General features: G+C 48.0%; 1 protein-coding gene across 2 annotated transcripts in view; it reads left to right on the top strand.

The window, feature by feature from the left end:
- The first annotated feature begins 4394 nt into the window (after positions 1–4394).
- RAB34 (RAB34, member RAS oncogene family) overlaps positions 4395–18100 on the top strand; it is a 53072-nt gene continuing 39366 nt past the window's right edge. The window contains exons 1-3 of one of the 2 annotated variants that reach the window (XM_069226197.1): positions 4395–4580; positions 7198–7302; positions 12490–12581. In XM_069226197.1, coding sequence (XP_069082298.1) covers positions 7249–7302; positions 12490–12581 — 146 coding nt within the window. In that variant the 5' untranslated portion in view covers positions 4395–4580; positions 7198–7248. The remainder of the gene's footprint in view (positions 4581–7197; positions 7303–12489; positions 12582–18100) is intronic. The other variant, XM_069226195.1, reaches the window with a different exon arrangement.

Below are 18100 nucleotides of genomic sequence, written 5' to 3'. Positions count from 1 at the left end.
TGTAGAGTGCTACACCTGCTTGTTACAGTGTGTGGAGAGCGCTTTATTCAGGATTTACTTCCTGCTTTGGTCGGGGGAAAGCTCCCTGTGTCCAGGTGGTGGTGACCTTCCCCCTGTCCCTGATGCCAGAAAGACCAAGAAGAGTCTGCCGGCAGCCTCTTGTACAGCGTGGAGTGTGACTGTTGTGGTGCCCCAGGGCACGAGAAGGCACGTCCTCCTGCTGAGAAATCACCACCATGGCCTGGGCAGGTGTTACGGCCCTGCTGCTGAAACTGGAGGCCACCATAGGCTGTATCACCCCAAAGAGAGAGGAGGTAGCAGCCAAGGAGGCAGTGGAGGGCTCTGGGTGGGCTGCTTCAGAGAGGCAGCGCTTGGGGGAAGATAGCAGCCGTGTCCAGCGTGCACAGGTGGATGCTGTGCGATTTGTTTACTTTCTGGGTTGCTTCAGAAAGGCAGCGCTCCGGGGCAGAAAACTGCTGTGCTGCACGCATGTGGGTGGCTGCAGTGTGATTTATTTTCTTTCCTTGGTGTGGGGAAACGAATCCGGCAAGAATCCACCCCCCCCCATACACAGCTACGGTGCTGCACTCCTTGTGGTAGCGGCCCCACATAAGAGAAGCGAGTCGTTATTCTGGATACAGCGAGAGTATGACATTTACGCTAATAGTAGCGCAGAGGCTCCTGCACTCATTAAGAGAGTTTGGCAATTACTGTGTACCAGCTGAAAGATGCGCGGGGTGCAGGAAGCTTTTTGTGATAGGTGGTTCTAGCGATGATTGCATTTTCCCAGGGCATGCATGTCCCCATGTTATCTGTAGCATCCTTTATGCCCTGATTATGTTGTATGCTGTCTGGCCTTGTTGGGAGCGATGTGTATATTTTCAGGGTATACCTTGTATGCAGGGGGAGAGTTAGGTTTTATATGATATATGCCCTAAAGAAATGTTTTCATGTTATGTGCATTTATGTTGGTGATAATGATGAGTTACCATTTGGGGAATGTTTCACTCCACCATCGATATCATAGCCCCCCACGCACTTGCCCCCAGCAACTACATTCTCCTCAGCGACCTCAACTTCCATTTCAATGATCTCAGCGACCAAAACACCTCATCACTAATCGAGAACCTGGACACAATCAGGCTCAAGCAACCTCACCAACGCACACCACCGGACACACTCTCTACCCCATTCTCTCCGCCAGCAGCAACGTTATCATCGTTGACTCAACCCCGATAAACTGGACAGGCCACTTTTCAATCTCCACACCTACAGCGCACACTCGCACAACGTGCCCCTCCTACAGGAAACTGAACCAGATCTCAGAGGAGCAACTCATCAACACCCTCAGCAACTCACCATCCCCCAACACAACAGATACCAACACCTCAGCACGCAACCTCCACAAATAGATCACCGACTGCGCTGACTCCCTAGCTCCTCTCTGGGTGACCTCAGGGAAACACTCCTCCAAGAAAGCCAGTTGGTTCAAAACCACACTCCAAGAATCAAAGCGCTCATGCAGGAGGCTGGAGAAGAAGTGGAGGAACAGAAAATCCCCCGGAAGACCTTGCAATCTTCAAATCCGCCACAAGATCCCACCATGGCCTCATCAGGTCCACCAGGAAATCCGCCCTGCAGGACCACATCAATTCCACCACACACAACATTAAAGAACTCTTCAAATTCATCAAAGAATTCACCAAATCACAAGCCGAGACCACTAACATCCCTCAATCTCAGGATCTCTGCAACAGACTGACCACCTTCTTCTATTGAAAGATCAAAGACATCCACGACAGCCTCGGACCCCAGAAATTTCTGAACTCACCAACAAAACCCCTGCCAGGATCCTCCAAACCCCCACGGCTCCTGCACGCCTGGACCCCTCTCATGACGGACGCGACCCACCCCATCATGAGCTGCATCCACTCTGGAGCCCCTACGGACCCCTGCCCCCATTACATCTTCAACAAGGCCAGCACCTCGATCGCACCCGAATTCTGCAAAACCATCAACTGCTCCCTATAGTCAGCAACCTACCCCGAAGACTGGAAGCATGCTGTGATCCGCCCACTTCCAAAGAAACCCAAAGCCAACCCAATGGATCTCAAAAACTACTGCCCTTCCCAGCTAAAGTCACGGAGAAGGCAACCAACACTCAGCTATGTCAACACATCAAGGACAACAACATCCTGAACATCTCCCAACCAGTATTCAGAACTAACCACAGCACTGAAACCACCCTGCTCGCCACCACAGATGACATCCGCTCCCTCCTCTACCATGGACAAAAAGCAGCTCTCATCCTACTTGATCTTTCAGCTGCCTTCAATACAGTATCTCACTGCACCCTATGCGCCAGACTCCACGCAGCAGGTATATGTGGCAAGGCCCTTCGATGAATACACTCCTTCCTGACAGGCAGAACACAGAAAGTCAGGCTCCCGCCACACCCGTCTGAACCTACAGGCATCAGCTGTGGAGTACCTCAAGAATCATCACTGAGCCCCACGCTATTCAACATCTACCTGATCCCACTCGCCCCTATCGTCAGAAACTACGGTATGATCATCGTATTCTATGCTATTGACACCCAGCTGATCATCTCCCTGACCGAGAACCCCTCAACAGCCAAGAAGAACTTCAGGGACGGGGTGGAAGCAGTCACCACCTGGATGAGGGAGAGCTACCTTAAGCTGAACTCCAACGAAACAGATCTTCATCCTGGGACCTTCCTCCTCAGCCTAGGACATCTTCTGGTGGCCCTCAACACTCAGCAGGCTCCCCACCTCTACAGACCATGCACGAAACCTTGGTGTCATCCTTGACTCAACGCTTACCATGACCAGACAGGTCAACTCTGTTGCCTCCACCTGCTTCCACATCCTCCGACTCCTACGGAAAATCTTCAGATGGTTACCAACCGATTGGTAACACATGCCCTAATCACGAGCAGACTTGACTACGACCGGAACCTCCTAGAAGAACCTGAGCCAGCTGCAACAAATTCAGAACGCCGCTGCCAGACTCATCTTAAACATCCCCCGCCGAGAACACATCACAGAACACCTGAAAAACCTCCACTGGCTCACAGTCGAGAAGAGGATCAACTTCAAACTCCTCGTACACCCCTATAGAGCCCTCCACAACACCTGACCCAGCTACCTCAACCACCACATCACCTGACCTTTCTGCTCGTCCCAGCAGCCACTCGCCAACATACCCTGCACAAAGAATTCCTTGGCTGGAGGAAGATCTTTCACATACCTGGCAGCAAAAGGTTGGAACACCTTACCTCCTCATCTCAGAGTCGCCAATGCTGCCTCAGTTCAGGAAGGACCTCAAGACCTGGCTCTTCAACTGATCTGAGGACACACCCCTCAGCACCTTGAGAACCTATGGGTGAGTAGTGCGTTCTAAAAGTATATTATTGATTGATATGTGCATTCATAATGATGTCTTGGCATTCCTGATAAGGTGATTTTATTATGATGTGTGTTTTTGGTGATAATGATGACCTGACTACTGCTTGTGCTGCAGAATACAAGTAACCTATGTGTTTACCTGACTACTTCTTGCTTTTGCAGAGTACTAGCAACCTGTGTGATGTACTGTAAACTGCTTGAGTGGCAGGGTATTACTGATCCATGTCGTGTTTGGTCTAATGACGTTTCATGCAGTACAGTATATTTTTATTTAGCTGATTGTGGAGTCTTGTTTGTGGTGTATTTATTGTGTCACCTGTGTTGGGTGTATTGTGCAAACATTTTATATATTGTCTCTGGGATAAGCCTGACTTCTTGTGCCAAGCAACCAAGGGGATGAGCAGGAGTTATCTTGGGTGTGTAACTCCCTGGCTCTGACTAGATTGGTGGTCCCTACCTGGCTGAGGTGTCTACAGTAGCCAACCAGGAACCCCATTTCTGGCATCCGTTTCTAGCGCACGTTTTAGTGGGGCTTTTAAACAAAATGTGTTTCCATCACTCCACACAGTTGTTCTCATTGTATACTTTTTGGAGACAACGTAAGTGTTTAATGAACGGATGTGATGGTTATTTAATAAGCATTCTAAATTATTTAACTTTAAAATTCCCTTAACTGAAGTTTATAACGTCCTCTTTTAAGAAAGACATTCTCTTAAATCTTTGCGTCGCTTTTTTACTTTAAGGTTGCTCTTGGCTTTTGTCAGTGAATTTCACAGATTCCATTTCAGCACCTCTCACAATAGGTAGCTTTGGGAGTGACGCTGTGTTTTGGAAGGGGTGTCTGCCCCTCCCCCTGCGCCCTCTCGCTGCATGTTCTGCGCTGCCGCTTCCTGGGCACTAATGAGTGCTCTGCGGGGGGCGGGTGAGGGAGGGTCGCTCCCCACGCTGTGAGAGCAGGAACTTTACAAAGCCAGCATGTAACCAGAGGCAGCTGCAGGGCTGGGTCCGCCTTCATCCCAACTCTCCTCCCTCCTTCAACACCCCCCCTCCTCTTCTCACCCCTCAGCCCCCCCTACTCCGCCTCCTCTGTCCCACTTTCCTCTCTTCCTGTGCAACGGGCAGAAGATCCCGCTCCGGTTTCTTGGCGGAAAGGTGAGTCCCAGCTGAAGCTGTCTCTTGCATGGCTCACATTTCTGCTCTCGTCCCGTCTCTTTCTTCCCCTCCCTTCCTACATCCCATCTCCTGTGCTTACTTTCGCCTGCATTTCTTACTCTCCGCCTGGAGTCTCCACTCTGGCAATGAACCGCAAGAGGCTCTGTTCTGCCCCACATCGCTCCGTAAAGGCAGAGGACCAGCAGACCCTCATTTCCCCCAGTTGGTCCCTTTTACCCCCCCCCCCCCCCCCATACGCTTGTTCTTTCCCTGTGCTCCTGCGCTGCGCCTCGCTTTTAACTCCCTCCCTCACCCCACCCCCCTCCCGTCCATTCTATCCCGTCCTGTTCACCCCGTGCCCTTTCTTACGCTCCATCTTTTCATACTGGCCTCCATTCTGTGGTTGCAGAAGAACCCCCGCTCCTGCAGCCCTCGGGCAGACTTCCCAAGTGTCAGAGTGGTGTCCCCTGTACACCAACGCACTTCAGAATCGGGTGCCCACTGCTCTGTGTGCATCTGAAGTACCTGTAACCCCTGTGAGCCTGCCTCGTTCCAGGTGACCCTTCTGCCGTATCTCAAGGAGGAAAATATCCCCCGACCCCCCCTTTGATATAGGAGCACCCGCTCCTGTCCTGGCGCTGGACGGGGTACTTTGTTGCGCAATACACGCCCCACGTCGTTTCAAGACCCCTCGGGGGGAAATGTACTATCATTTCACACAACGCAGCAAAGTTGTGCCCCGTTGCGTGAAAGGGCGAGGGCAGGACAGCGCTCTATCCACCTAGATTTGCCACTTCGCTCTGCTCCTGTGTGCTGGTGCACTTTCAGGCTGCATAGCGCCACGCACACTCCTTTGCACCAAAGTGCAGTGCTGAGTGCTACTGTGTTATTTTTTGTGACTTTTCGCCTGCGCAGTGTTGCTACATTTGGGATCTCCTCCTAAGCACGCAGGCATCTTTCACTCAGTATAGAGCATCTCCTGCCACAGCACCGAGGCACCCCTTCCTCAACAACCAACACCCACCCTCTTCATTTAGCACAGGGCCTCTAACACCTCAGGGTTCTGAACAGGGACATCTCATGCCAGTGGCATAGCTAGGATGCAGTGGGCCCCTGTGTAAGCAAGGAAAACAAGCTCCTATCTGCAGATTTCCTAGTTTTAAAAATGAAAAAAATTGGAGTGCTGTGTGCCCCTTAGATCCCTCGACCTTGATAGACCTGCAGCACTATTGATAGCTAGACCATGTCTCCTGTCTCGGATACCTCTGAACGAGGGCACCTCTTGTCTCAACACAGGGCCCCTCCTGTCTCTGACACATCATGCCTATGAACAAGAGCACATCTTCTCCTAAGAACGGGCACCTCAGTCCTCTGCCCTCATATCTCTGAACAGTGCTGCAGAGGGCACCCCTGCCTTCAACACATCATGCCCATGAACAAGACCACCGCTTGTCCTACTAATGGACACTTCTTCCTCTGCCCTCTCATATCTCTTAGCAGTGGCACCTCTTGTCTCAACACACGGCACCTCCTGTCTCTAACACATCCGCCCTCCTCTCGTGTATCTGAACAGTGGTCCACAGGACACCTCTTGTCTCAGCACAGGGCGCCCCCTGCATCTAACACCTCATTCCTCCGAGCCAGGGCGCCTCTTCTCCCAGCACAGGGCGGCCTGTGTCCCAGGAGCCACTCGGACGTCGACTGCTTGCATCCCGTTTGTTGCCAGGTTGTGCTCGGTTTGGAAGCGCCCAGAGCCTGACTGTCCTCGGACCGTGTTTTCCTCATGTCTGGCTCGGGATGATTCACGGGGATGCTGAATATTTGCCAGCCCTCTGAGTCTGCAGATGTTTCTACCCGGCCCAGCTGTTTCACCCACGTGCCGGGGCTCTACGTGCGCGCGTTGTCGTGGCTTTAACATACAGACCGTCTGATGCAACAGATCCTTTCCTCATGAAACTCCACTGCGGGCTGGAGAGCAGGGAGACCCCATTAATGCTCGTGGGGTCACTGACCCTGGCTTGGCGTGAGTCTCCCTCCAGCTTAACGTAGTGCTAAATGTAGGGCGTCATTAAAGACAAGCAGCTAGACTCCGCCAATGTTTGCGGGGCTCTGATGCTGGCTGGGGTGAGAACAGTAAAACTTCATTATGCCTCGAGCCTCAGCCAGGAATAAGACAGCATTGAAGTGTACAGGGCCCGTACATCTCTGCAAGGCGTGAGACTTCATCAGTGCACCAGGGATCCTTCAGCCTGTGCCAGGACTGGGACTGCATTCATGCTTAGGGAGCACTTGAGGCTCATCAGATGAGAAACTACTTTCCAAATCTGACACCATAAATAGTGAAATATGTGTCGGTCAGTTTGTAGTAGTACTTGAACAGGAGAAGGAGCTAGGCCCCTTGTGCTCTTCAGAAATGCACTTTCAGTAAAAGGCAGCGCACATCTCAGGTACAGCGCTGCATTCAAACTCTGTCCTTGCTCCGGGGGACGCGTGATGTTACTTGAACCCTATGCTCCCCAAGCCTTCCAACAATGCGATGAACTCCAGGCCTGGCTATCTGATTCCACCGAGTAGGACACACCTTGTTCAGTCTCTTCTCTTTACTCCTCTCTTGTAGGTGTAGAAGATTGTTGTCTGCTGAGCCATCACCCCATCCAGCTGTTGGAGGATGAGTGTGCTGCCTCCAGTACGCAAGGACCGCATCATAGCACAGCAGCCTCTGGTAAGTGCTGGTTCAACGGATGAAGGTCCAGAGCTGATCAGGGCACTCACATCAGGACCACGGTACCTGCAAAGGGTTTTGATAACTTTTTTTTGGATTGAGGCAGCACCTGAGCTGTCCTTGGTGGGTGGTTGAACTCAGTGATATTGATGGAGGTAGAAAAGAGACAGCCGGGTTTTGTGCATGTTGAGCTTCTGAGATGCTTCTCACTTCCCCCATGCATGCGTCCTCTGGGGAAAGCCACCTTTGCTTAGACCCATCTCTGTGCCTTCTTCATTAGGTGAACAGCTGGTCGAACCCCTGTTTCCCCACTCATGATACATTCTGATAGCATATCTCTCATTTTGCTTTCCGAATCTAGTTGAAAGCTCTTTCTTTGGTGCGTGTAATAAATCATAAGTTGCACCACAACTATAGCAAGGAGGCCAAGTCTCATGTCATAGAGGTTTGACCTTAAAGAGACCCAACCAGCGTCTACCCATGAAGGCAGTAAAGACATCTTGCATCTGAGCCAATATGACTCATAATAGCAAAAGGCAAGTTTCATTACAGGACAGGCCCCGTCTTAAGTCTGTTGCCTTTAGAGAAAGCAGAGCGTTACCATCTAAAATCCAAACATCTAGAAAGACAACAAAATATAACAAGACATAAAGCAGAAGTGTATTGGGACTGACCCTCGGCAGAGGTGCAGGTACTGACTAACATTCACAAGAACCCGTTTCCAGGTTCCCACCGCTGCAGCCAATTGTCAGGTCAACTGCACAGGAGAGTTCCTGAGTAAACCAGATAGTGTGGGCTTTAGAACATAATCCGGGGATTGTACCTAAAGAAGCCACAGGTTACTACAGCCACAGAACTCCCAGACCTACAGGCACGAAACAATATAGCAGAGTAAAAACGTGGACTCGTGCAAACGAGTGAGATGGGTACAAGTGCTAGAAAATTAAAGTACACTGGACAGAGGGGTACGGCCATCATACAACCAACAAGAAAGCACATTGTATTTCTATTAAAAGATGAAGGGTTATTTTTTTTTATTTCTGGGGTGAGTGCAACTGAGATCACAGCTTTTTCTCAATCTTGGGCCACCAGGGGGCTTAAATGAGTCATTTTAGATCGGGTTGTGTTGCCGAGCTCCTCTTATATCACACTACGAATTGACTGTCAGTTTAACTAGGGGTAAGCGAGTGTGAGATTAGTTATGTGTGTTACTGGACCACGGGTCTAATGCTGGGTTTTCAACAGGCCTAAACCAAAAAATATTTCTTTTGGCGCGGGTGTGACAAGGATCGCTGCGTTTTGTTGAAACCTTCGTTGCCAGTAGTTTCTATGTGAAATTTAACTTTGGGGATGCATTACCACCAGTCTCGTCTGCCTAGTGGTCACCACTGAGGCCCTGTGCATCTGAGCTTATGACTGTGCACATGAACTAGCTCCTATTCCACGTCTCCAGGGTGTCAAGCAGCTAACGACTACAGCACAAAAGGGTCAATTTGTAGCGACCTCTCTAGTTGGATCTGTTGGAAGATGGCAGGGGCTAGAGCCAGAACACCTGATCCACTTAAACTCCCCATCCCCATCTAATCACCAAATGTAACATGGGAACACCCCTTTAATCTGGCCTAATCGTACTTCCACAATTGCCCGTTCCTTGGTCCTGGTCTTCTTTCACTTGAAACTCCCGTATCTATATGTCAGCACCAAGAGTCTCCGCATCAGGTTTCTGCCTCTGTGTGCCTCCTTGCTTGAAAACTGTCATACTACTCAATACCAACTGGATCTGGTTGTAACTCTTAGGTTGTTACCCTCCAAACCTGGTTACCGCCTTCTTGCACTGTAAGCACTGTCAGCTACAATTGGGCACTGCAAGTTCTATTTGTGAATGGCTACCATCCATCTGTTGAGTGCATGCATGTGCAAGCTGTGATTGATCCACTGCTAAGATACTGCTTTACTCTTTCCTGCATCTGGGACCAGCCTGTAAATTGCTCCACTTTGTATCTGGGTACTGCTTGCTTATCATTTTGTGCACTTCTGCTTGCTCCTGTTACCTGCGCCTGTGTGCAGTATTTAGGGGCACATTTGTAAGCCCCAGCGCCTTCCTGCGTCACATTAGCGTCATTTGTTTTACGCTAATGTGGCATTAGAAAGGCTTTTTTGCAGCACCATATATACAAATTGGCGCAATGCTCGCATTGCACCACTTTGCACCCCCTTGCGCCAAATTATGCCTGCCCCAGGCATAATGTATCAAGGGGGGGGTGGGGTGTTCCGGCGCTAGGAGGCCTGCAAAAATGGCGCAGTAAAATCTACAAGATTTCACAGTGCCATTTTTGGTGTAATTTTTAACACCTGCTCAAAGAAGGTGTTAAAATGACGCACCCATAGAAACCTATGAGCCTCCTTGCTCTTTCTGACACTATTGTCCTAACGATCGCCATGGTGCGCCGCATTGTAAATACAGCGCACCCCTGGTGTCATAAGTGCCAGAAGCGATGCAAGAAAACTCGCATCAGCACTGATGCACCAGTTTCTTGTAAATATGCCCCATAAATTGTCTCTCTGCACCTGGACATCACCTACTTATTCTTCCTTAAATTGCTTCTTGCCAGAGTGCAATCTTCATCTAGGTACAACTTGTGAAATATTTCTGTGCGCACCATTTCTGTACCAGTTTTGAACACCTAACTGCATCTGGGTAGCTCTTTACTTGGCCTTTTAATCCGCTCCTGCAGGTCTGTTAAAACCATAGGTCTGATTTATGAAAAGTTAGTGCTGCCTTTGAGTCATTTTTTGATGCGAAAGCGGCGCAAACTTATGAAATATAATTATAAAATTATAAATTATAAAAGTCAAAAAATTACACAGAGGCAGCACTATTCAGAAATCAGGCCCGTGTACTTTTCTTCCCCATTTATCTGGACTCACAGCAGTGATCCGGACGCATTTCCAACATTCACACACAACATCCACAAGTATACATGTGTAATGCTGCACACAAGGTAGCCTCTGAGCCAGCTCTACCCTCGATGCATCTGCCCGTCTGCTTCGCTGCTCCTGCCGTTCTGCAGCATGTAAAGTGCACACCTGCATACTTCCAGTGGTAGAGCAACATCACTTTGGGCCATAGTAGTGGTAGCGATGTGCCATACCGTCAGCACTTTATGCCTTCCTCGTATGCTGTGCATGTATATTGAATTTGACCTGTTCTGAGAACTCCCCACTTTATGTCAATAAAACAAATTTGCAACTTGGCAATGCAGATCGTGAGCTGGGGTCTCTTTCTAGCTCAAGGTGTTTTGTAATTGTAAGCAGCTTATTCACTGTGAATCTAGAACCGCCATCTAGAGCATCAGGTGTATACCTTGAAACTAGTGAAGTCTCCTTAGATTAGAACACACAGGCTGGAAATACATGCTGATGTTGTAAGCAAGGAACGCTTTCTCTGGGATGGGCTCTTCGACGGAGTCATATTTGACTCCAAACGATCAACTCTTCAGACACAGAGTAAGACTGGAAAGAAAGAAAAAAAGTCAGAAAGAAAGAAAGCACAGTTGAAAGAAAACAAGCACAAATGAAGAATGGAAGAAAGAAAAAAGAGTGTCAGGAAGGGAAGGAAGAAACAACGAAATTATAAAAGAAAAATAGAAGGAGGGATGGAAAGAAGAAAATCAGAAAAACAACATAAAATATTCAAAAAGCAATTAAAAATGAATGAAAGACAGGAGAAAAGGGAAGGAAAGGCAATGAAAGGAAGGGAAAGAAAGAATTAAAGAAGCAAAGGTACAATTAAAAGAAGGGTAGAATGAGGGCAGGAAGAAATGAAAAGAATGAAGAGGAAAAAGAAGTAAAGAAGGAGACTAGCAAAGGAAATTAAAGAAGGACAAAAAAGTATCAAAAGGGGAGATGGAAGCAAAAAATAATAGGAAAGTAAAATGGAAAGACGGAATTAAGAGTGGAAAGAAGGAATACTATAAAGTAGAAAAGAAAGAATGATATAACGAAGGAAGGAAAGCTAAAAAGATAGAAGGTATAAATAAAAGGCAGAGAGAAATATAGAAGGAAAAATACATGAAGAATAAAAAGAAAGACCATGGAAGAAAGGAGAGCGTCATTGTAAGAAGTCAGGGAAGAAATAAGGAAAGACTAGTAAACAAGCAGTTTTGTGGCCAAATTGTTTCAAAATTGTGCTCTAAACGCATAACTTAGCACCATTTTTTTCACGTGCGAGAGTGGAACAACTCTTACAGGCTTGCAAAGAAAGTGTCTGATTTCTCACTTTGCTCGCATATTTAGTCATGTGGTTCAAAGTGTGGGGCGGGGGAGATATTTTATTTATCTGGCTCTTCCCTTGCACACATTGGTGTGGGTGAGGAGCCCACCAGGCTGCCTGCCTGCAAGGGGCGCTGTCCGGGTTCCTTGTGATCTCACGACATGCTGCCAGTCATACGTCAGTGAGCTGTCCCCAGTCCGCCGAGTTGCCGGGAGACTCCGTGTGTGGTCCCCACGCTGCCTGCAGCGGCCCGGCCTTTCCTGTGCAGACACGCTCCTCCAGGGAGGGCTGCGTCAGCCTGACTAGCGCACGGGGGAGTACGCTGTCGACACCCTACTGACACGGCAGATCGGTGCGCCCACGTTGAACGCAATGGGCTCGCTGCCCGTGGAGGGACGTAACAAAGGCCCCCGCGGTGATGGGGGCGGGGGGGGGGGCATGTGCACGGGCGGCAGACCCCTGACTGGGTCCAGGGGGAATGGGGGCCACCTACAGGTACTTTGCAAGGTGTGTGTGGGGGGGGGGGGGCTTTAAGTTTTGTTACCCCACTGCACAGTGTATGCTAACATACAGCGTATTTTGTAAAAGGTTTTCCTCGTGAATTTATGAACTGTGTGACTTGCACTATATCTCAGCGGTGCTGGAACAATTTTCAGAGTTAGGGGGTGCGGCCATCAGTGTGACATCACTGAAATCCCAGGGGGGTGTGAAAAATCCAAGCGTCGCACAAAGAACGAGTATAACAAATGAACCACGCGCATTCAGCAGGCGTGTGGTATGTAGTAAATGTCACAAATATATTACTTAAGCATGGTGTGGTGGCGCACTGTCATTTACAGACAGCGCCTTCCCCACTCCATTCAGTTGGTTTCTGGGATCCTTCCCTTACCCCATGTCTCTGTCTTCTGCTGCAGTGCTTCACAAAGGAGGCCGCTTTGCACTGCCGCGGATCCTTCCACCCGAAAGTGACCTCAGCGTGTCAGCAGCAGCGCACCGGCACGGTTGGGTAAGTACCTTCGCTCTCACACCTGCACATGCGCAGAGCGTCGGGAAGAGACTGGGTGGTGAGCATGAAACTCAAGCTTTGTTTGAAGTGTTGTATTGTTGTTTCATATTGTTGTTTAAATCAGAGTAACACAGGCTTCGGCTTCTGTCTGATGATTTGTATGCCAAGGCCTGCACGTGTCTTACACTTTTGCAGGACGCAATTTTGGTGATAGAGCACTCTGTTTCTTCAAGTAGAAACTGTCTATCCGGGCATGGAAATGTAACCCTTTCTCCAGTGTCCCTGACAAATGATCCTTGAGAAGTCCGCTCCCGTTGTAGACCCTGATGAATAGACACATACACATTGTACCCACTCAATCTACAACATAAATAAGGTTTAACGTGTACAGCACAATGGAGTATAATCAGGAGTCCAAGGGCTCGGCATATCAGTTACACAGACACAAACAGATGCAAGGCCTCACTTAGGCCCAGGGGCATAGCTTGGTCACTATGAAAAGGGGAGATTTGGAAGGGGGGGGGGGGGGGGACTTCAGAATTCCTAACAATCATGCTGGGACATCTAGTTAAAAAACATTCAATAAGTAGGACATGAGGGAGAGTTGAGGGGCAGTGGACAGAAAGAGGAGTGCGGATTGTTAGGGGTACTTAAAATGCAATATTTTTCAAACTAATCAAAAAATTTTAAGGCCTTCATAAACATAGGTGAGAGAGTGTGTGTGTTTTTTTGTCACTGTGGGCATGTGAAAATCCCAGGTGAATTCCGATAGACACCTCACACTACCTGACTGAAAGCACTGGTACCCAACTATTTCTTACAGAATATATTTTTTAGGGGTGGTGTGACACCCCGAACACCCCTCCTGGAGCTATGCCCCTGCTTAGGCCCTGGCAGGCTACCCATTTTTAGGTCACACCAGAAACATCTAGTCTATTATTCGTCACTTTCCTTTCTCTTACTTACCATTGGTAGACTTGCTGGTCACTCTCCTTTCTCTAGCTTTTTTATTGGTCCAGCTGGGCTGGTTTAATTTTGATTCACACAGCTTTGGGAGGATTTTGGTTTAAATTTCTTACACACAGCACACCCTTCTCAACCCAGCAGACTCACTTTCCAAAATTTGAGAAAACTGACACATTTTTCAAGTCCGCAAAGCAGTCCGATTCTGCAACAGGAAAAGCCTCTAAACATGCAAATTTCTACCAGATTAAGGGTGTGGTTTGGAAGATGATTTGAATTTCTTTCATCATGAATTCTATACAGCACCAAAATAGTACTGAGTGACAACTGAGAAAACAAGCATTGGCAAAGCCAATATGTCTCGCCTATGTAAGTATTTGGGGTTTCTCTCCTTTATCCTTAATGCATCTGTCCCTGAGAACGGACTTCTCAGCAGTTATTTTTCATTTAATAGTAGACATAAATTAAGATTTTCATAACTGAGATTGCAGATGGCTTGAAGGTTTAGAAAAGATTGTAACACAAAACCTTATCAGATAATCAGTCGTTTCAGCTCAAGAGGCACTTGGCTGCCCCAAGGAGAACTATCTTATTCCAGCCCTATATGAACATTCTCAAGGGTGATTCTGACTAGCCTGGCATCTGCTTTTTGCTGCTAACGCCCTGGACAAAAGAAGAGAGTTCAACATTTGAACAAAGCTATCATTATGGTTGGCTTTGTGTCCCACTAAGTGCCCCGAGAGCAGAATAAATATTGGCCTTCTTGGTCAAGGGCTCTCTTTTTTTGTCTGGATTTCGAGGACACTGGAAAACAGTGACCTCAAAGACAAGATCTTTTCTGGTGTGTGTCTTCATTAAGTGCTGGGAACAGATGATGGATTCTGGAGAAATCCTTAGAGCAGTTACCTGGATAGACTATAGGGATGCTGAACTGCACAGAAGACAAGAGCTCCCCTTAAGTGAAAAACAACCTGCTCACACTTCAGGCGACTGAAAATATACACAGGCGCCTCCTTGAAGCAGAAGTGCCTAGAATACCTCAAGCAGCACATGAGGAGAGGGACCTGTAGCGGCCCAGGCAGGATGTTTATAAGTCACAGGACGATTCAGGGCCGGCCTTAACGGTGGCAGCGCCCTGTGCGACAGTGATGGTTGGCACCTCCCAATGACCACCTTCTTCACAGATTCCCTCACTACCACCCTTTAACAGTGTCCCTCAAGTCTCCATAACCACTCATTACAGTGTACGGTGTCAGAGCACTTTACATCATTACACAGAGACAGTCAATCATAAGTGTGCAAATCAGTGTGTAAGAAATGTTACATAAGACAGAGAACAAAAGATGCACTGACAGGCTGTACAGCTTAAGAGTGCTTGATCTGGAGAAGCAAAGAATCAGATCTTAAGTTATAAGCTGTAAGTAACAAAAAGACCTCTCTGACAAAAGCAGTAACCTGCTGATCCATTTGTTATATGCACTTGGTGATCTGTATGGTACATGTTCTTTGCAGGAGGCATATTAACCCCCTGTGCTATCTTAAAATTTCGACCAGCGAAATCTCCGAACTCTCTCAGGCAGTACATAAATCACCAGAGTTATCTTGACTTTTTAATTGTAGCCTGAAAATTGCTGGAGGCAAGGATCGCTGCAGCAGGGGCTTTTAAAACTAAAATATACTTGCAAACATAGCGCCCCCTCCCAGTGTCAGCATCCGATGCAGTGGCACCGGTTCCACTGCCCTAGAACCGGCCTTGGGAGTATTCTCCCCCGATGACCATGCACACTCTCAACATGAGCTCTGGAGAAGTAATTGTGCATTTGTTTACTGCAGGAATCTCAGGGCCTCTTGGGTGGTCACGATTCCTTGATGCATCCTCCACTCTGGTTTGTAAGTCAGCTGGCATTTGTGCTTATCTTATAAATGGGTGTAGGAAGCTGGCCCTTTATATAGTATCCCAAAAGAGGCGTACTGTGCACAGAGTCCAGGTATCCCTTATCAGTGGACAGGGGCTTGCTCTAGCGATCCCAATGTGCTCTCTTAGGGGATAGTGTGATCAAGCAGCTTCGGGCTTATCAGAGAGGAGTGTTAGACATCTGCTGCATGCACACAGTCAATAAATGACACACACATCTCAATAAGGAGATCCACACCAATTTATAAAAACAACAGTTATCTTTATATAAGTCAGTGGGCATAACCCTGTCCCAGTGTTCCTAATTCTGCCATCACCAAGATGGCAGACTTTTAAATTTTGTGTCCACATCAGGTGGCCCCCACCTTAGGGGTGGTACTAGCCTCAAGGTGGACACATCTCTCTGATAACTTATTTTCATGCCTGTTCAGGTGCCAAATGGGCCCTGATCAGGCGGGGTTGGCATCCCTTCACCTCTGAGGGAAGCTCGCTTTGCATACCACAGACAGTTGGCTCTGTAAAGCTCCCGGGTTTGGAATGCTACTTTTCATGTCATCCTGTTGGAAGGGGTGTGTAACACCACCCTGCCAGAGCAGGCTTTGTTCCTGACTACCCGAGAGCATGGGCTCTCACCCCTGGGGGTCAGACACTCGTCTGTGGTAGGTTTTCACGGGGCACCTCTAAGGTGCTCTCTGGGTGCATGTATTAATAAGTCCCTCACTGGAATCAGTGCAGGTTTATTATTACAATATGTTTGATACCAAACATCCCTAGTTTCAGTGAAGCCATCATGTAGCTGGGGAACCCGTTTTGACCGGTGTCCAGCACATGTATGAAAAATGGCTTCCCTGGTCATTTGGTATGTCCAAGAATCAACAAAGACATAAAAGGGCCATATCTGCTCCTACAGATATGGCCACACGTGTAATGTAATGTAATGCACTCTGCCATAGGGCTGTAAGGCCTGCTGTAGGGGTGTCTTACTTATATTTCATGCAGTGTCAGTGGGATCACAGGGGGGTGGGTATTTCAATGTGGTGTCCCCAAGACCTGGCAGAGTTACAGGACAGTCCTAAAGCTTTAAAGGAACAAGTGCCTTCAGGTACTGGACCTGGGAGGCATATCGGGTATTTCCTCTGGTCACAACGCATCATTACAGCTGCCTTGAGATGAACGTGTCAGCACTGTCATTAGGGAGCTGCAATGCTGCACATGCTTCTTCCACACTAGATTTTCCTCTGGTTATTTAGACATGTATTAAAAGCTATACTTTTTGTTCTAGTCCGTGCCACAGTTGTAAATCTACCCCAGGAGATCACTTCACTCTCGAGCACTGCCACAAGCTACAATAGTATATCTTACACCTTGCGGTTTTAGAAGAACAAGGGACTGGAGGTAACAGAGATAGAACACATCAAAATCCAGTACTAGGGTTTCTCTGTAGCCTTTTAGAACCAAAAAAATGAGTATGCTAGCAGTACTCAAGGAAGCAAACACAGGACGCGATGATCCTCTTGGGAGGACCAGACTATTTCATGCTTTTGGGGGCTGGCTGGATTGATGCATAAAAGCAGGGGTTCCTAACTGCTCATTTGACATACATTGTATTGTCCAAAGTGAAGCTCCTCAGCCAGTGGCAAAGCATAGACACACTCTGGGCAGCAGGAGACACTTGAGCTTGGAAGGGGTTGTGTTAGGACTGGTGTATGCAGGCTGGCAGTTCCACATAAATCTTTTCTGTAAGGTCACAACAGTCAAGTAGGTTATAGCAAGGTATGATTTTCTGGCTGACCCCATAGTGGGTGGGCAGGGTTTAGTGGGTTGGGGGGGGGTGAATGGGTGGTGGTGTGAGGGGTGCCAGTGCTGCAATGGTCATCAAGTATCTATTGAGAAAGGAGATCCTTAACAGGCACACACACATGCCCCGTCCACTCATCAACTCCTCTGTCATAGATATCTGAGGGTTCTTTGTACAAATATCGGATAAAATAAGGGTCACACAAATGAAAGCTCTAAAATATCTGGTTCAGGATCTAAAATACAGTTTGTGTCTGTCATAGTGCCAGCTGTCAGTTTTCACAATGGCACTGGAGTAGAAGCCAGTGGATGCCGTCTTTGAAAGCTGTAATGCCGGCCTCTATTCTAAATGAGTGGGTTAAATATGTCTTTTTGGGTCTCCCAGGCTCCGACAGTCTAAAACCTGTTTAAGATGAAAAAATGTTAGAGGTATCCGTCTTAGTTGATGAATAAGTAACCTAGCACTTCTGAGTGACAAGCCGTCGTGTATATGTGTAAGAGTTGAACTGCGAAGTGTTTTGGGTCACACACATTTCCTTTAGTGTGACAGCTGTCCCTTTACCTACCCACCCCCAGTTTGAGGTTATTTACTTTAAATGGCTCACCATTTGTTCTTGCTACAAGTTCACATGGAAATGTACTGAAAAACACCAATGAGAATATAATGGAAAGTAGTAGTTCCTTATGTTGGGAACTGCAAACCACTTTCAGTACCCCCCACCAGTGCCTTCTGTGTTCTATAGTCAGTTGGTGGCTCCTGGCCATCTGTTTATTCTTCTTGTCTTGTCAAACCCTCCAAAGCCGCCCTCAGGAGGAAGCTGAGAATTATTTTTCCCCTTTTAGT

This window comes from Pleurodeles waltl, chromosome 3_1 (genome assembly GCF_031143425.1).
Source record: "Pleurodeles waltl isolate 20211129_DDA chromosome 3_1, aPleWal1.hap1.20221129, whole genome shotgun sequence".
Taxonomy (NCBI): domain Eukaryota; kingdom Metazoa; phylum Chordata; class Amphibia; order Caudata; family Salamandridae; genus Pleurodeles; species Pleurodeles waltl.
This window is presented reverse-complemented; position numbering and strand designations above follow the sequence as displayed.